This window comes from Antedon bifida, chromosome 9, assembly GCF_963402885.1.
Source record: "Antedon bifida chromosome 9, ecAntBifi1.1, whole genome shotgun sequence".
NCBI lineage: Eukaryota > Metazoa > Echinodermata > Crinoidea > Comatulida > Antedonidae > Antedon > Antedon bifida.
In genome coordinates, this window is record NC_136234.1 from 17,159,359 (window position 1) to 17,180,201 (window position 20,843).

The 20,843-nt window shown below is 31.2% G+C and overlaps 1 protein-coding gene across 1 annotated transcript; it reads right to left on the reverse strand.

Moving 5' to 3' along the window:
* Positions 1–163: 163 nt before the first annotated feature.
* Positions 164–20,385, reverse strand: LOC144852751 (serine/threonine-protein phosphatase PP1-beta catalytic subunit). The gene is made up of 8 exons (XM_078710713.1): positions 20,295–20,385; positions 19,520–19,651; positions 15,305–15,535; positions 14,573–14,677; positions 7,504–7,575; positions 4,593–4,744; positions 3,835–3,969; positions 164–3,292 (listed from the first exon to the last, which is right to left on the reverse strand). The coding sequence occupies exons 1-8, from the start codon at positions 20,344–20,346 to the stop codon at positions 3,194–3,196; spliced, it is 978 nt and encodes a 325-aa protein (XP_078566839.1). The 5' UTR covers positions 20,347–20,385; the 3' UTR covers positions 164–3,193.
* Between the last annotated feature and the right edge of the window lie 458 nt (positions 20,386–20,843).

Consider the following 20,843-nt stretch of genomic DNA (forward strand, 5'->3'; position numbering starts at 1 on the left):
CAAGGCCTGTAACTAGCACACATCCGGACACTCAAATAAATTCATTCAAAGGGATTCAAACTCTTTTAAAAATTGTATTAAGATTTGTCCAGCCTACTGGACATTGTTGACCAACCTATATCCACCTCATTAGCAAGACAAATAAATACAAATGACTACTTAATAGACAAAAGAAATTATTCAACCTTTATTTACCAGAAGATGAAAATGAAAGAAATGAAAATGAGAAATTAAATATGATCTTTCTGCAAGCTTGATATCTTTGTTTTTAAAATTAACAAGAGTTTATAAAATAGTAAGTTGTTGTAAACTGGTGTTTGATGGTTTACATACAGTGGCGTATCCAGGATCTGTAAAGCTCTGTTCGCACTATCAAACTTTATGTGATGTGCCCATATATGGGCAAGATGATGTCATATCACTACCATATTTGGGAATGTCACTACCCTATTTGGGCACATCACACTTTTTTTGTCAAACTAGTTTTATAGTGCAGACAGAGCTTTAAAAGGGTTCTTTATTAAACGTACAGTAACTTTAAAATAATTAAAGAGTGGGGGAGGGGGTAGGAGGACGTTGAGGGTGAACACCTTAGGGAGGGTATTGGGAATGCTAGAACACCCTAAGCTCGTTTGGATATGCCACTTGTCGTTGCTATTTAATACTGCCGATTCCGACAATATGTCGTAAAAACCTGTATTGCGCAATATGTAAAGAAACCTAAACTATAAATTCTATGTGGGATTTTCAATATTTCTTTACAAAAAAAACCACACAAAATCCAACACTCCAATCAATCCCTTTTAAGTAACCTTTTTACGAGATGAAATTTCGTCATTTTGTTAATCGAAACACCACCCAAATCATACAAAATAAAATGGCAATCACAGAAATCCATCAATATCTGAAAAATCAATTTGTAATTGGTTTAAATTTTTCCCTGAAGTTCTCCTTCCAATTTCTTCATAAAAAGCATTTGTTACAATTACAATTGAGTAAAACAATGTACATATGAGAATACAGCCACCCTATTTGATAAGAGATACAAAAACGATTTGACACAATACACATGTTAGATACATTTGGTTGTAACTGCAACTAAATCATCATTTTCAGCCAATTCACAATTTATTATTAATTACTATTATGTTATGATATTTCTACAATTCAAATACTTGTTAAAAATTTAATAATTATGTGATATACAAATACTGGTAATTAAATTTGCACCCTTTGTTTCTGCGTTTTTTATCTAAAGCGTTTACAGCATTTATTTTGTCCAATCTATACATGCATTTAAAGAAACCGAAGTAAAATAATAAAGAAGCTTTTCTACAGTATTTACAAGCACATAAAGGGGAAAAAATAAGTAATACATATTTATTTCTAAATATTATCTGATTTACATAAATACATCTACAATGCTATTTAAATTTATTTCTGAAAATAAAGTAAATCGGTGCAATTGTAATATTAATTACAGTGTTCTGAAAAAATATCATAAAATTTAAATCTTAAAATGCGGATAGGTATCAAACTGGAGGCGTCATTTTAATGACGCCATGCATATAATAAAAACAACGTGAATGCTGTTTAAATTGCATAAAGAAATTGAAAATTAAAAGCATTTAGAAATGATATTTATATTAAAAAGTCATAAATAAAATACACAATACTCAATCTGGTCTAAAAAATGAGCGGAGATTACGATTTTATGGCTGGTAGGAATTGGTACACATTTAAGCTAATGTAGCCGGTACGAAAGACACTGCGAAATTGACATGGCCAGATATTGAATACACTCAGTACAAACGTACACTACATAACAAACAGGTTTACAGAAGACTTATTATGCCATGATTATCACATATTAATTGACAAAATGCTGTACAATGTACCCATATATGGTCATCATTTGTCCATATACAGAGACAACGCATCCATATATGGTCATCATTTGTCCATAAACAGAGATAATGTACTCATATATGGTCGTTTGTCCATATACAAAGACAATGTACCCATATATGGTCATCATTTGTCCATATACAGAGACAATGTAACCATATATGGTTGTTTGTCCATATACATAGACAACGTACCCATATATGGAAAGTTTGTCCATATACAGAGACAATGTACCCATATATGGTTGTTTGTCCATATACATAGACAACGTACCCATATATAGAAAGTTTGTCCATATACAGAGACAATGTACCCACATATGGCCATAATTACATTCATACATGGCTTTAATGTGCCAATAAACAGTAACAATGAAACATGGCAAGTTTAAACTTCTCTTGAAAAATAATATGTAATAATTCCGACAGAGCTGTACATAAAAAGAAAACAAAAATATTACATATTTCTTTTGTTTGGATAACCATATAAAGTGTAACATTAAGATACAAAACCTGACTTGGAAAGTGGATTAAAATTCTTTTTCTTAAAAATCAAACTCACGGATAATCACAACTGTTGTTCTAAAAAATCATCTCAACAACCTTTGGAAATGATTGTTTTAATAAATAGAAACATCATGTTTTTAATATACCTAGAGAAATCAATACACAACTTTCTATATATAAAGGAAATAAGGAAACGCAATCAATAATAATAATATTAGTATCAAGGTAATAACATTTTTACACACAAAAATGTGTATGTTACAGACTTCGAGAAAATAGAAATAAATCATTCTCGACTTAATAGAATATATGGTATAGTAAAAGGCTGTAAACAAATTATATAATAATATTTGACAAAAATTATAATATTCCGATATATGGGCATGTATATACCAAATATTGAAATATCAATATAATTTTTGTCAACAAATATAATTTGTTTACAAAAAAACAAAGCGAACCGAAAATATTTTGTGGCGTGATAACATTATTACCAACTGCAATATAATTTACAAATGATTGTAACCTGCCTAGATGTTAACAAATGCTCTAATATTTAAACCTTCTACTAATAAACCAAATGTGAAAAAGATGTTTTTTTAAATATCTCCGCCAAAGATTTCATTGTGTCGACTTGTCCGTTGTCCTTGAATCTGTTCTTTTTTATAGTATTTTTTACATTTTTCTTCAAAAAAAATCACACCAACACAAATAGATTCGCCAGGCTTCACTAGGAGAGTCTGAACCAGATGACATCACCAGTCGCTGGTAGAAGTTTGTTATTTCTTTTTCTGTGCTCCTTTCGGTGGTGTGACGGGCCTCCCTGAATTCAGTCCACCATATTGATACTTTGCTTTCTTTTCTGATGGTTTAAGTATCTGTAAAAAAATGTAATCAAAAATATTTTTATAAAATGTACAATGAAAAAAAAAATGGATTTCATTATTTACACTTACTATGGGCGTTGTCATCACGGAACCACTCAAATGTGTTGACGCATGCACTGCGAGCAACTCTATGCAATTGAATGCAACTGACTGCAACTTAACACAACTGACTGCAACTCAACTGACTGCAAATCAATGCAACTGACTGCAACAACGTAGCACACAGTTGATATAAGCGCATTTATTTAAACATGTTCTACTTTTCTAAAACTACAGAAAGGAAATAACACATCTGAAAACTGAAATCATGTGTGGTATTGATAACTGTGAGCAATTGCAATCAATTTGATGTTGCCATAATTACTTGCACAAACTCATTCCCCTTCCAACTATCAATCATGTTGTGTGTGCACTTTGGGAAACCAGGTATAGTCGAAAAATCTCTGGAAATCGTCTGGAAAATAGTCAAAGAGCAATTTTTTTCTCTGCGAGTGACGTTGGATTCGCGCGATAAGCTATAAACCATTACAAACCTGGAAAGAACACATGAGAGATTCATCTACGCTCATCATGCCACCTGCATTATCAAACTCTCCGCAATAGTTAGGCGCCGAGAATAGTGTTACCAGTTGTCGTTTTGCAAAGAACTCATACCCATCTTCAACGACCTAAGAAAAAAATAATCAAATAACTTATTCCACGATCCATATCACTGATTTATTGGCGTAGTGGAAAAAGAAGTTTTGTAAAGTCATGGAATCTAAAGAGTTTTAAAATCATGATTTTTCACCTCCAATTTCAATTGTGACAACACGATGAGATGATTTTAATGTGAGGTTAAATACAGTATAAATAAATCTCAGCCTGTTAATGGTCATTTATCGCGAACATCATACCAGCAAAGCATCTAGATAACATCCCTTGTGGAGGTTGTGCTTCATTATATAACTAATATAATTATAATATTATATGAATAAAGAATATATGAATAATAATGGTTTTGCAATATTCAACAATCTTCGTTCTTGAATCTTGAATGTACTGTATTTATGCCTAACCTTAAAATGTGTATTGGTTTATATTTCTAGTTTTTTAATCATGTAGTGTACAAAAATACAAATTTCTAAGTTAACAATTTTTATATTTGACAATGCTATGAAAAGAGTGCATTCATCTATTTAAAATTTAAATATTTTTTTTTTTGATGGTGGTGGTGCCTGAATGCCAAATTGAAAACATTTAACCATTTATATGAAAAATTGTAAATGACATGAGAATAAGAAAAAGCTACCTGATGGGCTCTTGTTATAAGATCCAAATCATGTCTGTTGAGGAATTTATTGACAATATCAGCTCCGAATGTGAATGATACACCGCGGTCGTTCTCTCCCCAGCCTTGTACATCTTTGTCTGGATCTGACCACAGAAGATCACACAGTAAGCCTAGAAAACAAAACACAACATTGAAATAATTGTCTTTTAAATCTCTCAATCAAATTAAAAAATTGTTTTATATATAATCTACAAAGTGTATTCTAAAAACCATTTCTATAACCATAATGGGGTGAGGTTCGTGGGTGGGGGGAGGGGTGTAGAGAGTTGAAGGTGTAAGGATTTCATACAGTACTGTAGGCCTTACATTCAATGTAACTTTAAATACTAAAAGTGTACAGAGTACAATACAAAATTATATACCAATTATAGGAAATATATTCTATTAGTATTAATGTTAAACATTTTGATATCTAATATTGCATTGAAACATACAATGGGTTAGTCGTAAGTCAGGTAACCTTTGACCCTTGCTTCATTGACATGAGCTGGGTGAAGTGTAACTTTTGAATAATGTGTCGTGGTACAGACACCAGCTGGTAATGTATTATTTCAGATAATTATTAGTTCTATGGCTATGAAACAAATGATCTGTTTATACGATAATGAGAGAAAACAAATGTATTTATTATAACGAGGTACTATCAAAGTACATTAACCTTGAAAATAAATAATGATTTTGCTTATTTAAAAAGACAAATAGTTAATTTTCGGGTTGTTTTTTTTTTTTATTACTGGTTTGACCAGGTAAGAAGAATTTGTGAGTGATGGCATATAATCAAAAATATTTTTTTCAGTGGGACAATACCACTGCCTTGGAGGGGAGTTCAGAAAATATTTTTATTTTTCGGGTTATGTTCTCTGAGTCTCCTTAAAGGGGATAAGGCCGGTTTATCCAGGTAAGCTAACAGACTATTGACAGTTATTTTGTCCAATTGAAAAGTGCTAACTACGAACAAAACAATAATTAAGGTACAACAGTTACAACTACGCAATTTAACAGGTGACAAACATTGGCTGATTTGGCTGTTAATTAACGTCTAGGGTGCTACCTAATTACTGTTAATTTGGCGTCTAAATTGAAACACCTTATACAGTGATGCGTTGTTTAATTACATGAGGCATTTCTACCATGGTCAAGGTTAGCACTAATGGATACATTCACCCCCTACTATACTTTCAACCCTTTTGCAAATATACAATGGCTATCTTCGAAGCATTTAATACAGTAATGTATGTTGCGTGTTTGTCGGCATGTCAGAGAACCCTGTAGCTCGTCGCAAACGAAACTAATGTGCGTTATTTCTAAAATTAGGTAAATTTAATGAGTATGTGCATTTATATAATTTAATTATTAGAAAAAAAATTAATGTTTATAATAATGTAATATGAAATTAAAGGTGAATTAAAGTGTTCGTGCAAATGTGAATGATGGTTGGATACTGTAACCTATGTCGTCAGGTACTTTACGGTCTTTTATTCAATATTAAAATTACCTATGTTGATTATTATAGTATAAAACCAATAATATTAATAATAGGAGATGCCAATATTTATCGTTTATCCATACTAGAATACCAACTGGATGTTGGTTGGATATTGGGTAGGCAGTAGTTATATATTTGGTGTAATTTAGTGTATTTTTACACTACAGTGAAGTTCAGGAGTGGACTCAAGGGGGGCACTTTATTAATTAAAATAAAAGATAGGACATCTAATTAAGCCAGCACTTCATTTCATTACTTTACTATCCGTGGGCCCCCACCCTCTATTAAAAATCCTGGATCCACTACTGGCTATCCCATTTTAAAATGAAATGACTCTTTTATGACACGCTCTAGTTATTAAAAAATTATTAAATATTGTTTGGAATATTCATGAGCTTATGCATTATTTGCGAATATTAGTAATTAATTTCTAATATCAATATATATCTATAATTTATTTATTATTTATTAATAACTATTATATTACAAATTATCATTTTTATTTCTTTAAAATAAAATATTGTGAATTTAAATGTGTATATATTAATTATTATGAAATGTTTATAATTTATGTGTAAACCTGATGTTATAATGCATCTGATGTTAGTACCATCCAAGTCACCTTGCATACTTTAATTTATCTAATATACAATGTGTGTAATGACGTTACTGCAGCTCATCCAACCTTCATTTCAAACCCAGCATGGCGCCCAAGATCCCTGAATGTCTAAAATCCACCCCGACATCACCCGCCCAGTGCATTTTGAGCACCTAGTAATTAACAGCGAATAACTCCAAGAAAAAAACCAGCGCTGTAGCAATAGCGCTCGTTATTTCCCCCAGAATTGACCTCTGCCACACTCCACCTGCTCCAGTCAATTATGCTTTCATAAGGGAATTCCATAAATGGGCCGTACCATTTCTACATGGGATGACATGTTACATGTGTGCATTTAACATATCATCATGATATAATGTGCTTTTAATACTAAAGTGTATGTTCATAATACATTTTTAATTCTTTGACGATTGTACAATAAATTGTTTTTATAGTATTATAAATTATGATTATTTAATTACTTTTTTCTTTATTTACTATTTTATTTGTTTTATTTATTTTCAAAAATATTATAAGATAAACAAATTAATATCATCATCATAAAAGAAATTAAACCATATATTTAATGGTCTAAAACATTTTTACTGATTAGTTATCAAAATATTTTACTATACTTAACAAAATTATTTTTAATAAAAAAAATGTTAATATTTATTATAAATAAACATCTGGTTTTATCACAACAAAGAAACCACAATAACAAACATACACAATCATACAATATTATAAGATTTTAAAAAAAACGGCGTTCTATATTACAGTACCTGTTTCTGGAACATCTGTTGGTCGCATTATTCTCCTGATTTGTTCCATTGATTGCAAATCTGGTGACAACCCTACAAAAAATTATTATTAATTTGTTAATAATCATAATTTAACTACTCAAAAGCTTAGATGATGACCCATCCAGAGAATGGTCTCGGACTATCTGAAGTATGACGTATAAAGATGGCAAAGATGTTCGTTTGCCATTTTCAAATAAATAAAATAGTTTTAAAAACATTAAATCGCCATTCTTGGGGAAGTTTTCAACATGAATATCTATCAGTCCTGTAGTTCAACAGAAGACAGGGTAAAGCTCTACCTACACTATCAAACGAACAAAAAATGTGTGAAGTGCCCAAATATGGTAGTGATATGCTTAAATATGGTAGTGATATGACATCATCATGTCCATACAGTATATGGACACATCAGATTTGTTCACATAAAGTTTGATAGTGTAGACAGAGCTTTTGACTAAAATGCATTCACTTCGATGGTTTTTTATAGATAATCGAAATATCTAGAGCATATAGACACTATGTTACACTTTTTAAATAATGTCGTCCACGTCCATACAGAGATAAACAGGCGCTAATTCATCCATCAGGGACAGTGAACTAGAATACCATACTCATCACAAAATATGTACTTAAGTTTTTAAAGTGCACACATGCAATTGTGCAAGCAGGACCTACTATGGCTTATAGTCCTTATCTGAGACTTCCTTTAACATTAACATATTAATTAGCTTCTCAGATATACAGCCTGAACTTAAATAACATTGAGATGGGCATACTTGAATGTAGCGTTCCTTTCAACATGAATTAATGTTGTTGATAATGGATTCAGTGGGTGTCTACTTGATAAGTCCGCTTTTATAACAGTACCATCGCTATATAAGGTGACGTACACCTTGATACTATACAAGTCCACATCCTATTAAAAGGGATGAATGAATAGGTAGATGGAAGGGATGAATGAATAGGTAGATGGAAGGGATGAATGAATAGGTAGATGGAAGGGATGAATGAATAGGTAGATGGAAGGGATGAATGAATAGGTAGATGGAAGGGATGAATGAATAGGTAGATGGAAGGGATGAATAGGTAGATGGAAGGGATGAATAGGTAGATGGAAGGGATAAATGAATAGGTAGATGGAAGGGATGAATAGGTAGATGGAAGGGATGAATGAATAGGTAGATGGAAGGGATGAATGAATAGGTAGATGGAAGGGATGAATAGGTAGATGGAAGGGATGAATGAATAGGTAGATGGAAGGGATGAATGAATAGGTAGATGGAAGGGATGAATGAATAGGTAGATGGAAGGGATGAATGAATAGGTAGATGGAAGGGATGAATGAATAGGTAGATGGAAGGGATGAATGAATAGGTAGATGGAAGGGATGAATGAATAGGTAGATGGAAGGGATGAATGAATAGGTAGATGGAAAGGATGAATGAATAGGTAGATGGAAGGGATGAATGAATAGGTAGATGGAAAGGATGAATGAATAGGTAGATGGAAGGGATAAATGAATAGGTAGATGGAAGGGATAAATGAATAGGTAGATGGAAGGGATGAATGAATAGGTAGATGGAAGGGATGAATGAATAGGTAGATGGAAGGGATAAATGAATAGGTAGATGGAAGGGATGAATAGGTAGATGGAAGGGATGAATAGGTAGATGGAAGGGATGAATAGGTAGATGGAAGGGATGAATGAATAGGTAGATGGAAGGGATGAATGAATAGGTAGATGGAAGGGATGAATAGGTAGATGGAAGGGATGAATGAATAGGTAGATGGAAGGGATGAATGAATAGGTAGATGGAAGGGATGAATGAATAGGTAGATGGAAGGGATAAATGAATAGGTAGATGGAAGGGATGAATAGGTAGATGGAAAGGATGAATAGCTAGATAGAAAGGGTGAATAGCTAGATGGAAAGGATGAATAGCTAGATGGAAAGGATGAATAGCTAGATGGAAAGGATGAATAGCTAGATGGAAGGGATGAATAGGTAGATGGAAGGGATGAATAGGTAGATGGAAGAGATAAATAAGTAAATGGAAGGGATGAATAGGTAGATGGAAGGGATGAATAGGTAGATGGAAGGGATGAATAGGTAGATGGAAGAGATAAACAGGTAGATGGAAAGGATAAATTTAAACTGGATGGAAGGGATGAATTTAAATTGGATGAAAGGGATGAATAGCTGGATGGAAAGGATGAAAAGCTAGATATAGCTGGATATAGAGAATAGATAGAAAGTAATAAATAAAATACAGTACAAAATGTAATAGCCATCAGTAAAGACAAAGTCTATGTATACCCAATATTACTAATATTTATAGGATCCTTTTGAACAGATGGGAAGGTACTGCAGTAAATTAAAAGCACTCACACTGTGCTTGTGGGATGTTTCATCAGCTGATACAGTCAGCTTGCATAGGCTTGCGTCAATAGACACCAAACATTGCGTTATTTAATTAGTGTTGCTTGTTCATAAAGTACCCAATGTGTGGTAAAGTACAGTAATGTGCAAGATTTTCAAATGTATTAAAGTAAAATAGCTAGTTATTACTGTTTATATAACAATGGCAATATATGGCATTTGTACTGTAATTATTTGTTCATTTTCAACACATTGTGTGAAGCATATATGTGGACCAGGTAATCACAACTGAATTTTGTACTTTATTATTATCTGGAGACAACATTTGAAATTTGTTTGTTTTATAATTTGTTGTTATTGCACATGTCCATACACGTGGGTTATCAAAATGGCAGAAATAGTTCAGAGAAGGTTTTAAACTACTGAACACGCTCTGGGATAGCTCTTTCTTACTTAATATAGTAACTGTATAATGTCCTACAATTACTAAGCTAAAAGTAAAAGTCACAGTGAAATCATAAATCACTCTAGTATCTTGTCCTATGCTAAAGCATTGACATGAGATAGTCCTACTGTATAATATAAGCCTGTGTTGTGTTGAGCAATAGTTTTAGACCAACACAACTAATCTGCAATTTTATTTATACCGCTCTGGGATAGATATGTTTCCTACTTAGTACAGTACTGCATAATAATGTCCTACAATATAAGCGAAGTCACAATGAATGAATAACGTATTCTAGTAAATTATCCTATGTTAAAGCAAGGGATAGTCTTATATTAATCCTGTGCTATGTGTTGGATTTACACCAATACAACTAATCTGCAATTATATTTACACCTCTCTGGGATAGAAATCTTTCATACTTAGTAGTATAATGTCCTACAATTATAAGCTAATAAAGTGAATGAATAAAGTATGATAGTACATTATCCTAATAATAAGCATGACATGGGATAGTCCTATTATTAAGCCTGTGTTGTTGAGCAATAGTTTTACACCAACAAAACTAATCAGCAGTTTTATTTATACCAAACAATTAAAATCAAAGTGAAAGAGTGATATAAAGCATACAATGGGTCATAATACAATAAATACAAAGGCAAGTTATTTTTATTGGGTTTTTTTTGGATGAATCATTCGTGTGTTAAGTAATATCCTTTCCTGACAAAGGAAAAGCATTCCGAAAAGGGAAATGTTTGTCTTCCATATTATTGATATTCAGTAGGTGTTTCTAATTAATCATTTTCTACGTTTTTCTAAGCTCTGTCTACACTATCAAACTAGTGAGATGTACCCAAATATGGTAGTGATATGCCCAAATATGGTAGCGATATGACATCATCATTTCCATATTTAGACACATTTTTTGTCACATAAATTTAATAGTGTAGACAGAGCTTTAAACTCCATATCACTGAGATAGTGTAAATTTTCTAATTTTCCCATTATTTTTTGTTTGTTCAGAGTTGATATTCGAACAGGAAAAATTAGTTATCTTTACATAGACCCAGACAGTGAAAACGGGTAAGATTTCATAAACAGGTAAAAAATGTATAGATGTCTAATTTTCACTTTTTTTTTTGTTTCGAGTTGAATAATAAATACACTGTTTGATAAGGAAAGTGTTTTCTAACTTAATATAGCCTAAGATAGTGATTAAAAATAATGTAAAATATACATATTGTTTATTTTTGTTCAAAGTTGAATATTAAAAAATATACAAAAAGACAGTTAGTTATAAACCAATAAAAAAAAGGTAGGGTTTTTTTTCCCCCAATGAATCATTTCCAGCATTTCCCATGTATTCCATAATTACTTGATTTGCTTATTTCCTAGCCTTCCTTCCACTCACATAAATTGGAGTGGATATCTCTCTTCTATTTATACTACATTTTATGTTCTAGTTTTTAGAAAAATTTAACATTCATAGCCACATGAATGTATCCTAGAAATTGTCCGAAAATGATGCGCGTTGGACAACAAACAAAATGACACCAAGGATCAAATTTCTGTAAAAGTCAGATTAGAATTTGAATAAAATCCTGAATACCAAAAAATTAAACTAAGACTTAATGAAAAGATCCTTCTTTTTTTTATTTTACAGAGATTTAAATTTTGAATATTTATCTTCATACAATTTAAATCTTAAGCACTGATGATAAGTGAATAAAATGCTATAAAAAAGAATTATACAATAAAGGATCATTCTATTGGTCATATAACTTAAAGACTATAATATAATTTTGATATAATTTATTTATTATTATTTATTATCTCCACTATTTAATTAATTATTTATTATTGCATTAATATTCTATGGTGAGAAAGAATAGGTAAATCTATAATTTCTAAAAGCAAGAACTTAAATTTATTTATTTACAGACAAGATATCTAGGTCTAGTTCATCATAATGAATTCTGTGACTGTTCCAAAAATAGATCACGGACAGTGAATGGTTTTCAGCGTTGTACACTATTAAAGCACTATTGAATAGAACATTTTATACTACCGTCTTAATAAAATCTATAAACAGCAATTTGAAAAATAAATATGTCATTTCCAAACTTTACATTTACATTTCTTTCATAAACAGATCAATTAATATCAAATTGTATGAATACTTAATAAATTATATTAATTCATAATGATCCTACTGTATAATTGCATTTTAATATTAATATAAACACACGCCTTTTTGAAAGCAAACACATTACTGTAAATAACTGAGTATAATCCCATGCTTAAGTAGTATAAGCCCATGCTCAAGTACTATAATCCCATCTATTTAGGCTAAATATGGATATAAGATTTTGGTAAATACCATTGTTAATAAAATCCGAATATAATCCCACCCTCTAATTTTGGCCACATTTAGTACCCAGCCCCCATGGGACTAAACTTATAGTCCTATACAGTACTGTAATCACAAACATTGCTACTGAAATAAAAACGTATGATAATTTGAACTACTTTTAAGACCTACATTCTAGGCAACAGTACTTAACAAATTGGTTATAAATCTGGCTATATGACATACACTCAATCAGACTTTCTACAGATAGAACAGTATACGTAATAGGTCAAAGAATCTTTATCTCGTTGTAAATCAAACTTAGTCTATTTTGAGTTGTTGGCTAAGCAAATATAAGGTACTAGTTTATGTTGCATCAAATGACACTATAGACAGCTAAAATAGCAATAGACCAATAACTACTACACTGCATTCATTCTCTAATGTAACAGGTCACCAGGCTAGGGTCATTGAGCTAGAGTTACGGAGGTTAGGGTGATCAGGCTAGGGTGATCAGGCTTGAGTTACTGAGGCTATAGCGATCCTGTCAGATTTTTGGAAGCTAGGTTCATTGATCTACAGTTACGGAGGCTAGGGTGATCTGGCTAGGGTAATTGAGTTAGAGTTACGGAGGCAAGGGGGATAAAGCTACAGTTATTGAGGCTAGAGCGATCTTGTCAGAGTTTTGGAAGCTAGGTTCATTAAAGCTAGAGATACTGAGGATAAGGTGATCTGGCTAGGGTCACTGTCCCTCAGCTGGAGTTACTGAAGCTAGGCTAGGACAAAGAAGCTAGGGTATCCGCAAGTCAGGGCTTACTATAATAATTACTTTCTGAAATAATCAAGATATCTGCTTAAATAACAACTAAACAGTAGGGGTTCTCGGATTCTAAAAGGGGTCATAGATATCAAACAAGAGGTTCACCATGAAATGTATAGTTTCAAGCGTTGGAAGTTCATTGAATATTTTAAATGCAATATTCAATACGACACAATTATGTATTTATATCCTCTTGTTGTTACATAAAGCATGGACTAACTTTCATAAAAAGGGAACAATAAAATTAAGTATGATCAAACTGAAATATATGTATTAATAAAATTATGTATCAAATCCAGGAAACATATGGATAATTATTATTATTGTCTCACATCTTGATCTTCTTCAAGGCCCACTTGTAATCACTTTCAAGTAGCCCTTAAAACTTGAGTCTGAACATGTTTTATTATTATACGGAAGACATAATATTAATACAAAGCTTTACACAACATTACACACAAAAAAATCTGGGGTAAATCCAAGAATCTTCTTCTTGTAATAGTTCTGGTGGTTAGTCTTGAAGAAGGAGGTGTGTGCTAAACAGATCTGGATTATGTGTACTTTAAAAGAATATGGGATTACTGTATCCCCTATATCTGGTTAATCTTAAACCCTGTCATTGTGGAGAGATGAATGAGCACCATTTGCTAGCAGCACAAAACACATACAGACCCCAAGTAGTTGTCTAAAGGCCAACTCCGACAGCGTCGTACAACGAGTCATCTCATCGGGAGAAAATTTAACATGTTTAAAGATCTCGCGACGACTTAAAACTACGCCGGACATTATCTCAAGACAATCGTCTTGTCAGGATTCAACAGCGAGTCAAGATGTTCCATCAAGCGTATCTGAGTTGGCCTTCAGCTGCATGTTACAAGTTATTACCCATACATTTGCATTTCATGAAAAATTCTTTGTATTACTATAGCCTAGGCCAGTGCTTTAGACTATGGTGGTTTTAAAGTAGAGAACCACTTACAAATGTGTGATTCAGGCTATCTTAGGTACAGTAATTGGGGCACAGGGTTATACTTGTAGAAACAATAGACGTACCTCCATGACAGCAGAAAATCTTCTCGTCTACAATGGCTGCAATTGGTAGGCAGTTGAAACAATCTGTAAATGTCTTCCACAGTTTAATATTGTACCTTCGTTTACCTGTAACATTCAAATCAACAAGTTTATTTATATTTTTAATTAAAAGGTCATAATGCGGTCACAAGAATTATATATAGCAGAGAATTAAATCCATTATAAATTTTCAAAAGCATAATCTTATAGGCTGCATAAGCTTCCAGGTTATGAATCTAGTCATCTGGCACTGGATAACAATTAAAATTGTTGAGCATATTTGTAGTATAATTTGCATAATTCTCATAAAATCCTTATTTATATCTGGAAGGTCACTACCCAGTACCAAAGGACTGGTGTTTTCCCTTAAATTTTGGCGGGTCAACTCCGGCCTCTAAAGCCCTGCTAAACTCACCCAACACCAGACACCTTTGGGGCTGGCCTAATATGTCTGGTTTTCCAAAATTTTGGTATTTAGAATGTGTTTTTAATCGTAAAAAAAAACCTTTTGGACCTCAACAAAAGTTTGATATTGGGAGAGTCTTCGGTTTTCAGAGAGTCTGGTATTGGAAAAGTTAACTGTATTTAAAAACACATTTTTAAAATGTATTACTGTAATGACCGAGTTATCCAAGGACATTCTTAGAACTAAGTAAATGTACCGTAAAATCGACTAAAATGTGTGAGAGAGTAAAAAATCTGTTAAAAACTTACATTCATCGTAAAACCCATAAATTCTGTTGATACTTGCACATTCATGGTTACCACGAAGTAAGAAGAAGTTTTCTGGATATTTAATTTTATAGGCCAGAAGAAGACAAATTGTTTCCAATGACTGTTTACCCCGGTCTACGTAATCTCCCATAAACAGGTAATTTGAATCTGGGGGGAAACCTCCATACTCGAATAACCTCAACAAATCTGTAAACTGCCCGTGAATGTCACCTGTAAAACAAGATTGAATTTTTGTTAAAGATGTATTTGTCCCCCAAAATCATGAAAAAATGAAGATTAAATTAAGATGAATAAAATCAGATTTTTAATAGGCCATTTTGTATGTTTAATAAAGTTAATCATTTTTGGAGAAAAAAAATAATGTTTTCACTAGCAATTTTGCAATAACTTCCTACACTGTATGTATGATATCTAAAGTATACAGTACATCCTATACTGTATTTTAAGTCCAAAACACTGTACCTCTCATCCCCACCAACCATACATTTTTATAAAAGCAACAGCAATATATATTAAAATAATATATTAAATATTATATACTGAAGGATCTAAACTCTGAACAAACAAAAATGTACAGAAGTTGCTGTTACTGTACTTTTTATAGTATTTATTTAGTGCTTTACAGGTATACACAAATTTGCAACATATTTATTAAACAACTGTTAATAAACACTAATATAAAAAAGGCTTTCTATTAATATAAAAATAACTTCTATTATTAATTAAATGTTTTACGAAGATTTAAAAACATTAATAATTTTTACTAAAAGAATATTAAATTTTGTGTAATTGTTATGTTATGAGAATTTTAAATAGATTTGTACTACATAAAAGTATCATCAAATACTAAAATAAATATCTACTGTCGTCCAATTTTAATCTTGTACTTTACAATATTAAAGTAGTTTAGCCTAAGGATGCGATAAGTGTACAAAAGTTACAATACACACTAAACAACTACTGTACTATAGTATCTATCAAGCCTATAGTTGAATGGTAACTAAAGAATGCATGGAATGTATACCAGAATGCATTAGGACATGCTGGCCTAGCAAGTAGCTAACACAGACCATTCATAGAGTAAAACCAGTATGGAACCCTGGGATGCAGGATAGCCGTCGCTACTACGGCCAGAACAGCTGATGTCCGTCCTCTCACCTGGACATCTAATGTACAGAATTCATTCATATCTGGACATGTCTTTATAGAACGATTTTTTATATTTTTAAATATTTTTATTCAATACTAATATTATCAAATTGATACTATGAAGATGAGCAATTTGATTTACCAATTAATTTCAGAAAAATTCCAGAAAAAAACAAACAATTCAAAGAAAATGAAAAATCACACTAAAATAGGATTTCTCCCATTCAACATTCTCAACGATTTAATTTACATTTTTTAATATTTTAAAGCCTTTAACATTTATTTTTAGGGTGATTTTAATTTCACCTGACTAATATTTTCATTTTATTATTACTTTATTCCAAATAATTCCTGTTGTTAAAGGAAATAGGATGGGAATAACGACCACAATATTTCCTTTATTAAATCCATTTTGTAATTTATACAGTACTGTTTGTGTGTGAAGTCATATTTTAACACCAATTGTTGTATTATAGATTATGGGGTTCACTACACTAATATTGTAGTGTTGTCAAAATCTTTATTATTATTATTTAACGATTTAGACAGTAAAGTAATAATTTGTAGATTATTAGAACTTTTTTTACATCGCATGCTTCTATATAATGTAACACCAAAAAATACAGAGTATACAAAGTAGGGTAGCTGACTCATTTGAGTTACAGCAATGTATTTTGCTTTAAGCTGCCCCTGCCCAGCATTTTTTCATCTCTTTTTCACATTTTTTTTTAATACATTTATATTGTATTGATTTTATGCTGGTTGAATTAATAAACGAAAACGAATAAACAAAATACCAAGGATTCCCAACAGTAAACTTACAGTTAATAAGAAATTCAACTACTTTTTTGTTGGGAGATGAAATAAGTACAGAATAAAGGTTTATTGATGTACACAGTAGATAGTATACAATACAACATAATGATTTATGAGTGAATGTGATTAATAAGCCTAGTCTACAGTACAGGTGAAGGCATATGTACATTCTAATGTGCAATAAGGGACAATGTTATAACAAACATTTAGCAATCATCGGATACACTGTGTTAATAATACTAATGAATCATTACATACAGTACTGAACGAAACAGTATTCTTGCTCTATTGATTATTAACTATTATATGTTCCAGGTAACAATACTACAGATAGATAAGATCCTATTTTTACTTTTAAAAAATTGTTTCGAATCACTTCCGTTATGATAACATTTTCCAGGAATTACTTTTTTCTTTCTTTTTAAATTGTTTTATAAAATGTAAAACATTGATATTAAACTTTTGGCCTTGGATTTTGTATCTAAATAAATAAAATATATATAAAAAATCATCAACTGCACTACCCCCTAGGATCAATAGCATAAAAGATATAGAAACGATTCGGAGAATAGCAGAAAACAGACAGGCAATCCGAGATATAAGCAAAGCAGCCGAGGCGAGAAAGTCATCAGACTATCTGGCGGACCGGCAATAACGTAAAGTATATAAAAAATAGAAATTGCATGATCATTTACACTCACAGGTATACAAACTGCGCCTAAACTTTTAGAATTAACATTCTCATGTTGTTATCAACAGCTATATAGGTAATATTAAAGCCCCCTCACTAAATTCAAACTCCTGGAACTAAATAATTTTTTTATTTGGTCTAAAGATTAGGACACAAAATAAACAATAACAGACAACTGAGTAAAGTTCAAAGGTTAAACCTTAATGACAGTTTTGGTGCAAAAACAAATATTATACTATATCATAACAGTACATTTTGTTTATATTGTATGTATAGTAAATATCCATTAAAAGATAATGAGGTTCAGTGTACACTTAATTCAAAATTTTAAAATAGGGAACTTATAAAATTGTAAAATTACTTAGTAAATAAAGTCAAAATAACACACAAAAACACACATTTAAGTAACATTTTAAACCTAATCTCATTAACCAATGAATGTAGAATGATAGTTCACAAACCTGGTTAAAGATTTCCCTAGGGATATTAACCATAGTTCACAACTAATGCATGTTTACAAAAGAACTGACCTGGGATTTTGAAATTAGATACTTAGATTATTTAAGTTCGTTAACATAATTAAATATTAATTCAATCAAGTAGTATGATAAATATTATTTTAGGGCTTCTTCTCTTCTACAGAAATTAATTTATTGAAAAAACTTATTTTGATTATGGCATTGATGAATTATGTTTAATTTTAAATGATCTTTGGGATTCTAGGAAAATTAATTATACATTTTATCATTTAATAAAACTTAGCCTCTATCAAAAAACATAGTCCAACAATTCCACTGGCACATAAATTATAATAATACTAATGTAGAAAATAATGTGAAATTTTATTTTAAAATGCTATATATAATATTCATTAATTTTATATTGTGTAGTAGAAACTTAATGAATATATCAAAAATGTGCACAATATTAACCTAGCTAAAAATGAACCCTGGATACTTGTCACACATCAGTGCACTCAGATAGCAAAATGAAATGATAGTCAAATGAGAAAATATGTCACAACACTATAGAATTTATTTTAACTAAACTCTTTTAGCCTAAGATGGAATTTTTAATGCTAAAATTTTGGAATTGATCTAAAAAAATAAGAGGTAATGAGCTGTTAAAACTGAATCTGAAATAAACAGTTGATGATGGGTAAACATGTTTGTTAATTCAATTCCATGTAATTACTGTAGGTTAGATTTACTTTACTACAATGTAGATCATGTTGGTTACAAGTCAACATAAATTGACCCAATTTTGACCCTAAACTTATTTATGAAACATGAAGCGTGTCGTTTAAAACAAATATACTATTGTCATCATCAGAACTGAAATCAACGCCTAGTATAGTACTTATATACCAATAACACAGGTACAGTAGTATTTAAATGAGGAAAACATTTTTTTTTATGTTTATTTATAAATGATTTCAAATCAAACTAAATAATTAATTTGTGAGTTTTTAAATGATACATTACCTTAAAAACATACAGTAATAATTACATTTTAAAAAAAAATAAAACAATATTTACCACATATTTTTAGAGGTGCTTCTAATTCTAGTAATATTGGTTGACTAAGAAAGATCTCTCTTGACTTTACACATAATCCTCGAACTTCTGCCTCCGATAATTGCACTTGTTTACCAGGTTTACAACCTCGAGCTTAAAAATTAAAACAGAAAAAAAAAATTAACTCTGAAAATTATTAATTTCAATTAAAAATGAAATTAAAATGCAGCCAGCCTTATCTGTTTAAAAGATTTTTCATCAAGATATTCTGCACATTAAAGTTCAGTTATTATTACTAATACCAGGCCTAGGCTTTTAGGCTAGCCTAAAAGACACGTAAATTGATAATAAAAAAATGTATTATGATAATGATTGAATTAAATAGAACTGTCAAACTTTCTTGTTTTTCTTTTCTTTCTTTCAAAATTCGACTTCCTCATTAATTACCTCAGTAGTAAAAATGCATTTTCTACAAGATAATAATTAACGATATATACTGTAATTGAAGAGATATTAGATGAAAGTATAAACTTTTTTTTTTAAAGTTGACACGCTAGGCAGGTCCATGAGTTATTGAACGACACCATGGGAAGAGGCTAAACAACCTCCGTTCTCTCGACCGGCAATCCTGTCATCGTCAAGGAAGTAGGGCCTACGCCCTCGAAACAAACATCAAAATTAAGCATTAAATATAATGAATTCTCATAAATATTTAAAATATTGAGGAGAACATATCGTTCATTATATCATCTAGTAAATAAAAGTTTGCAAAAGATGCAAAAAAAGTGGAATTTACCTTCTAAAAGCTGGGAAATAATAGAGTTTATGTTCAGATCGCCCTCCGCCATGGTGAGTAACTCTGACGTCACTGCCCGCCAGCAAACACCATATTTGGATAGAGCGCCGCCAACTAGGGTCTAAAAGATCGTTGAACTTTCTCATACCTCAAGGATACATGTAAATAATATGACAATAGTACATATACAAATTGTTATTGTTTTCAAATTATTATTATGAATATGAGCATAATAAAAATTACTAGTGATACTATTCATTCATATATTACTGTATCAATAAACTGTATAGATATCTTCCCACAGTAGCCAGGGAGGTATAATACTTCCCTGCCTGCAGTAACTAAACCACATGTAATATTCTAATATAACTATTATGAATATGAGTATAATAAAAATTACTAGTACTATTCATTCATATATTACTGTATCAATAAACTGTATAGATATCTTCCCACAGTAGCTAGGGAGGTATAACTGTAATACTTCCCCGGCAGTAACTAAACCACATTTAATATTCTAATAAAATTAAATTTATATTTAACTTTTTA

Excerpts from the sequence above, each read along its gene's own strand:
- LOC144852751 (XM_078710713.1), bottom strand. The coding sequence starts at position 20,346 with ATGGCGGAGGGCGATCTGAACATAAACTCTATTATTTCCCAGCTTTTA. Across the intron at positions 14,678-15,304 it reads TTATGGGTTTTACGATGAAT|GTAAACGAAGGTACAATATT; the intron begins GTAAGTTTTTAA and ends TGAATGTTACAG. Across the intron at positions 3,970-4,592 it reads TTATAACAAGAGCCCATCAG|GTCGTTGAAGATGGGTATGA; the intron begins GTAGCTTTTTCT and ends TTTTTTTCTTAG.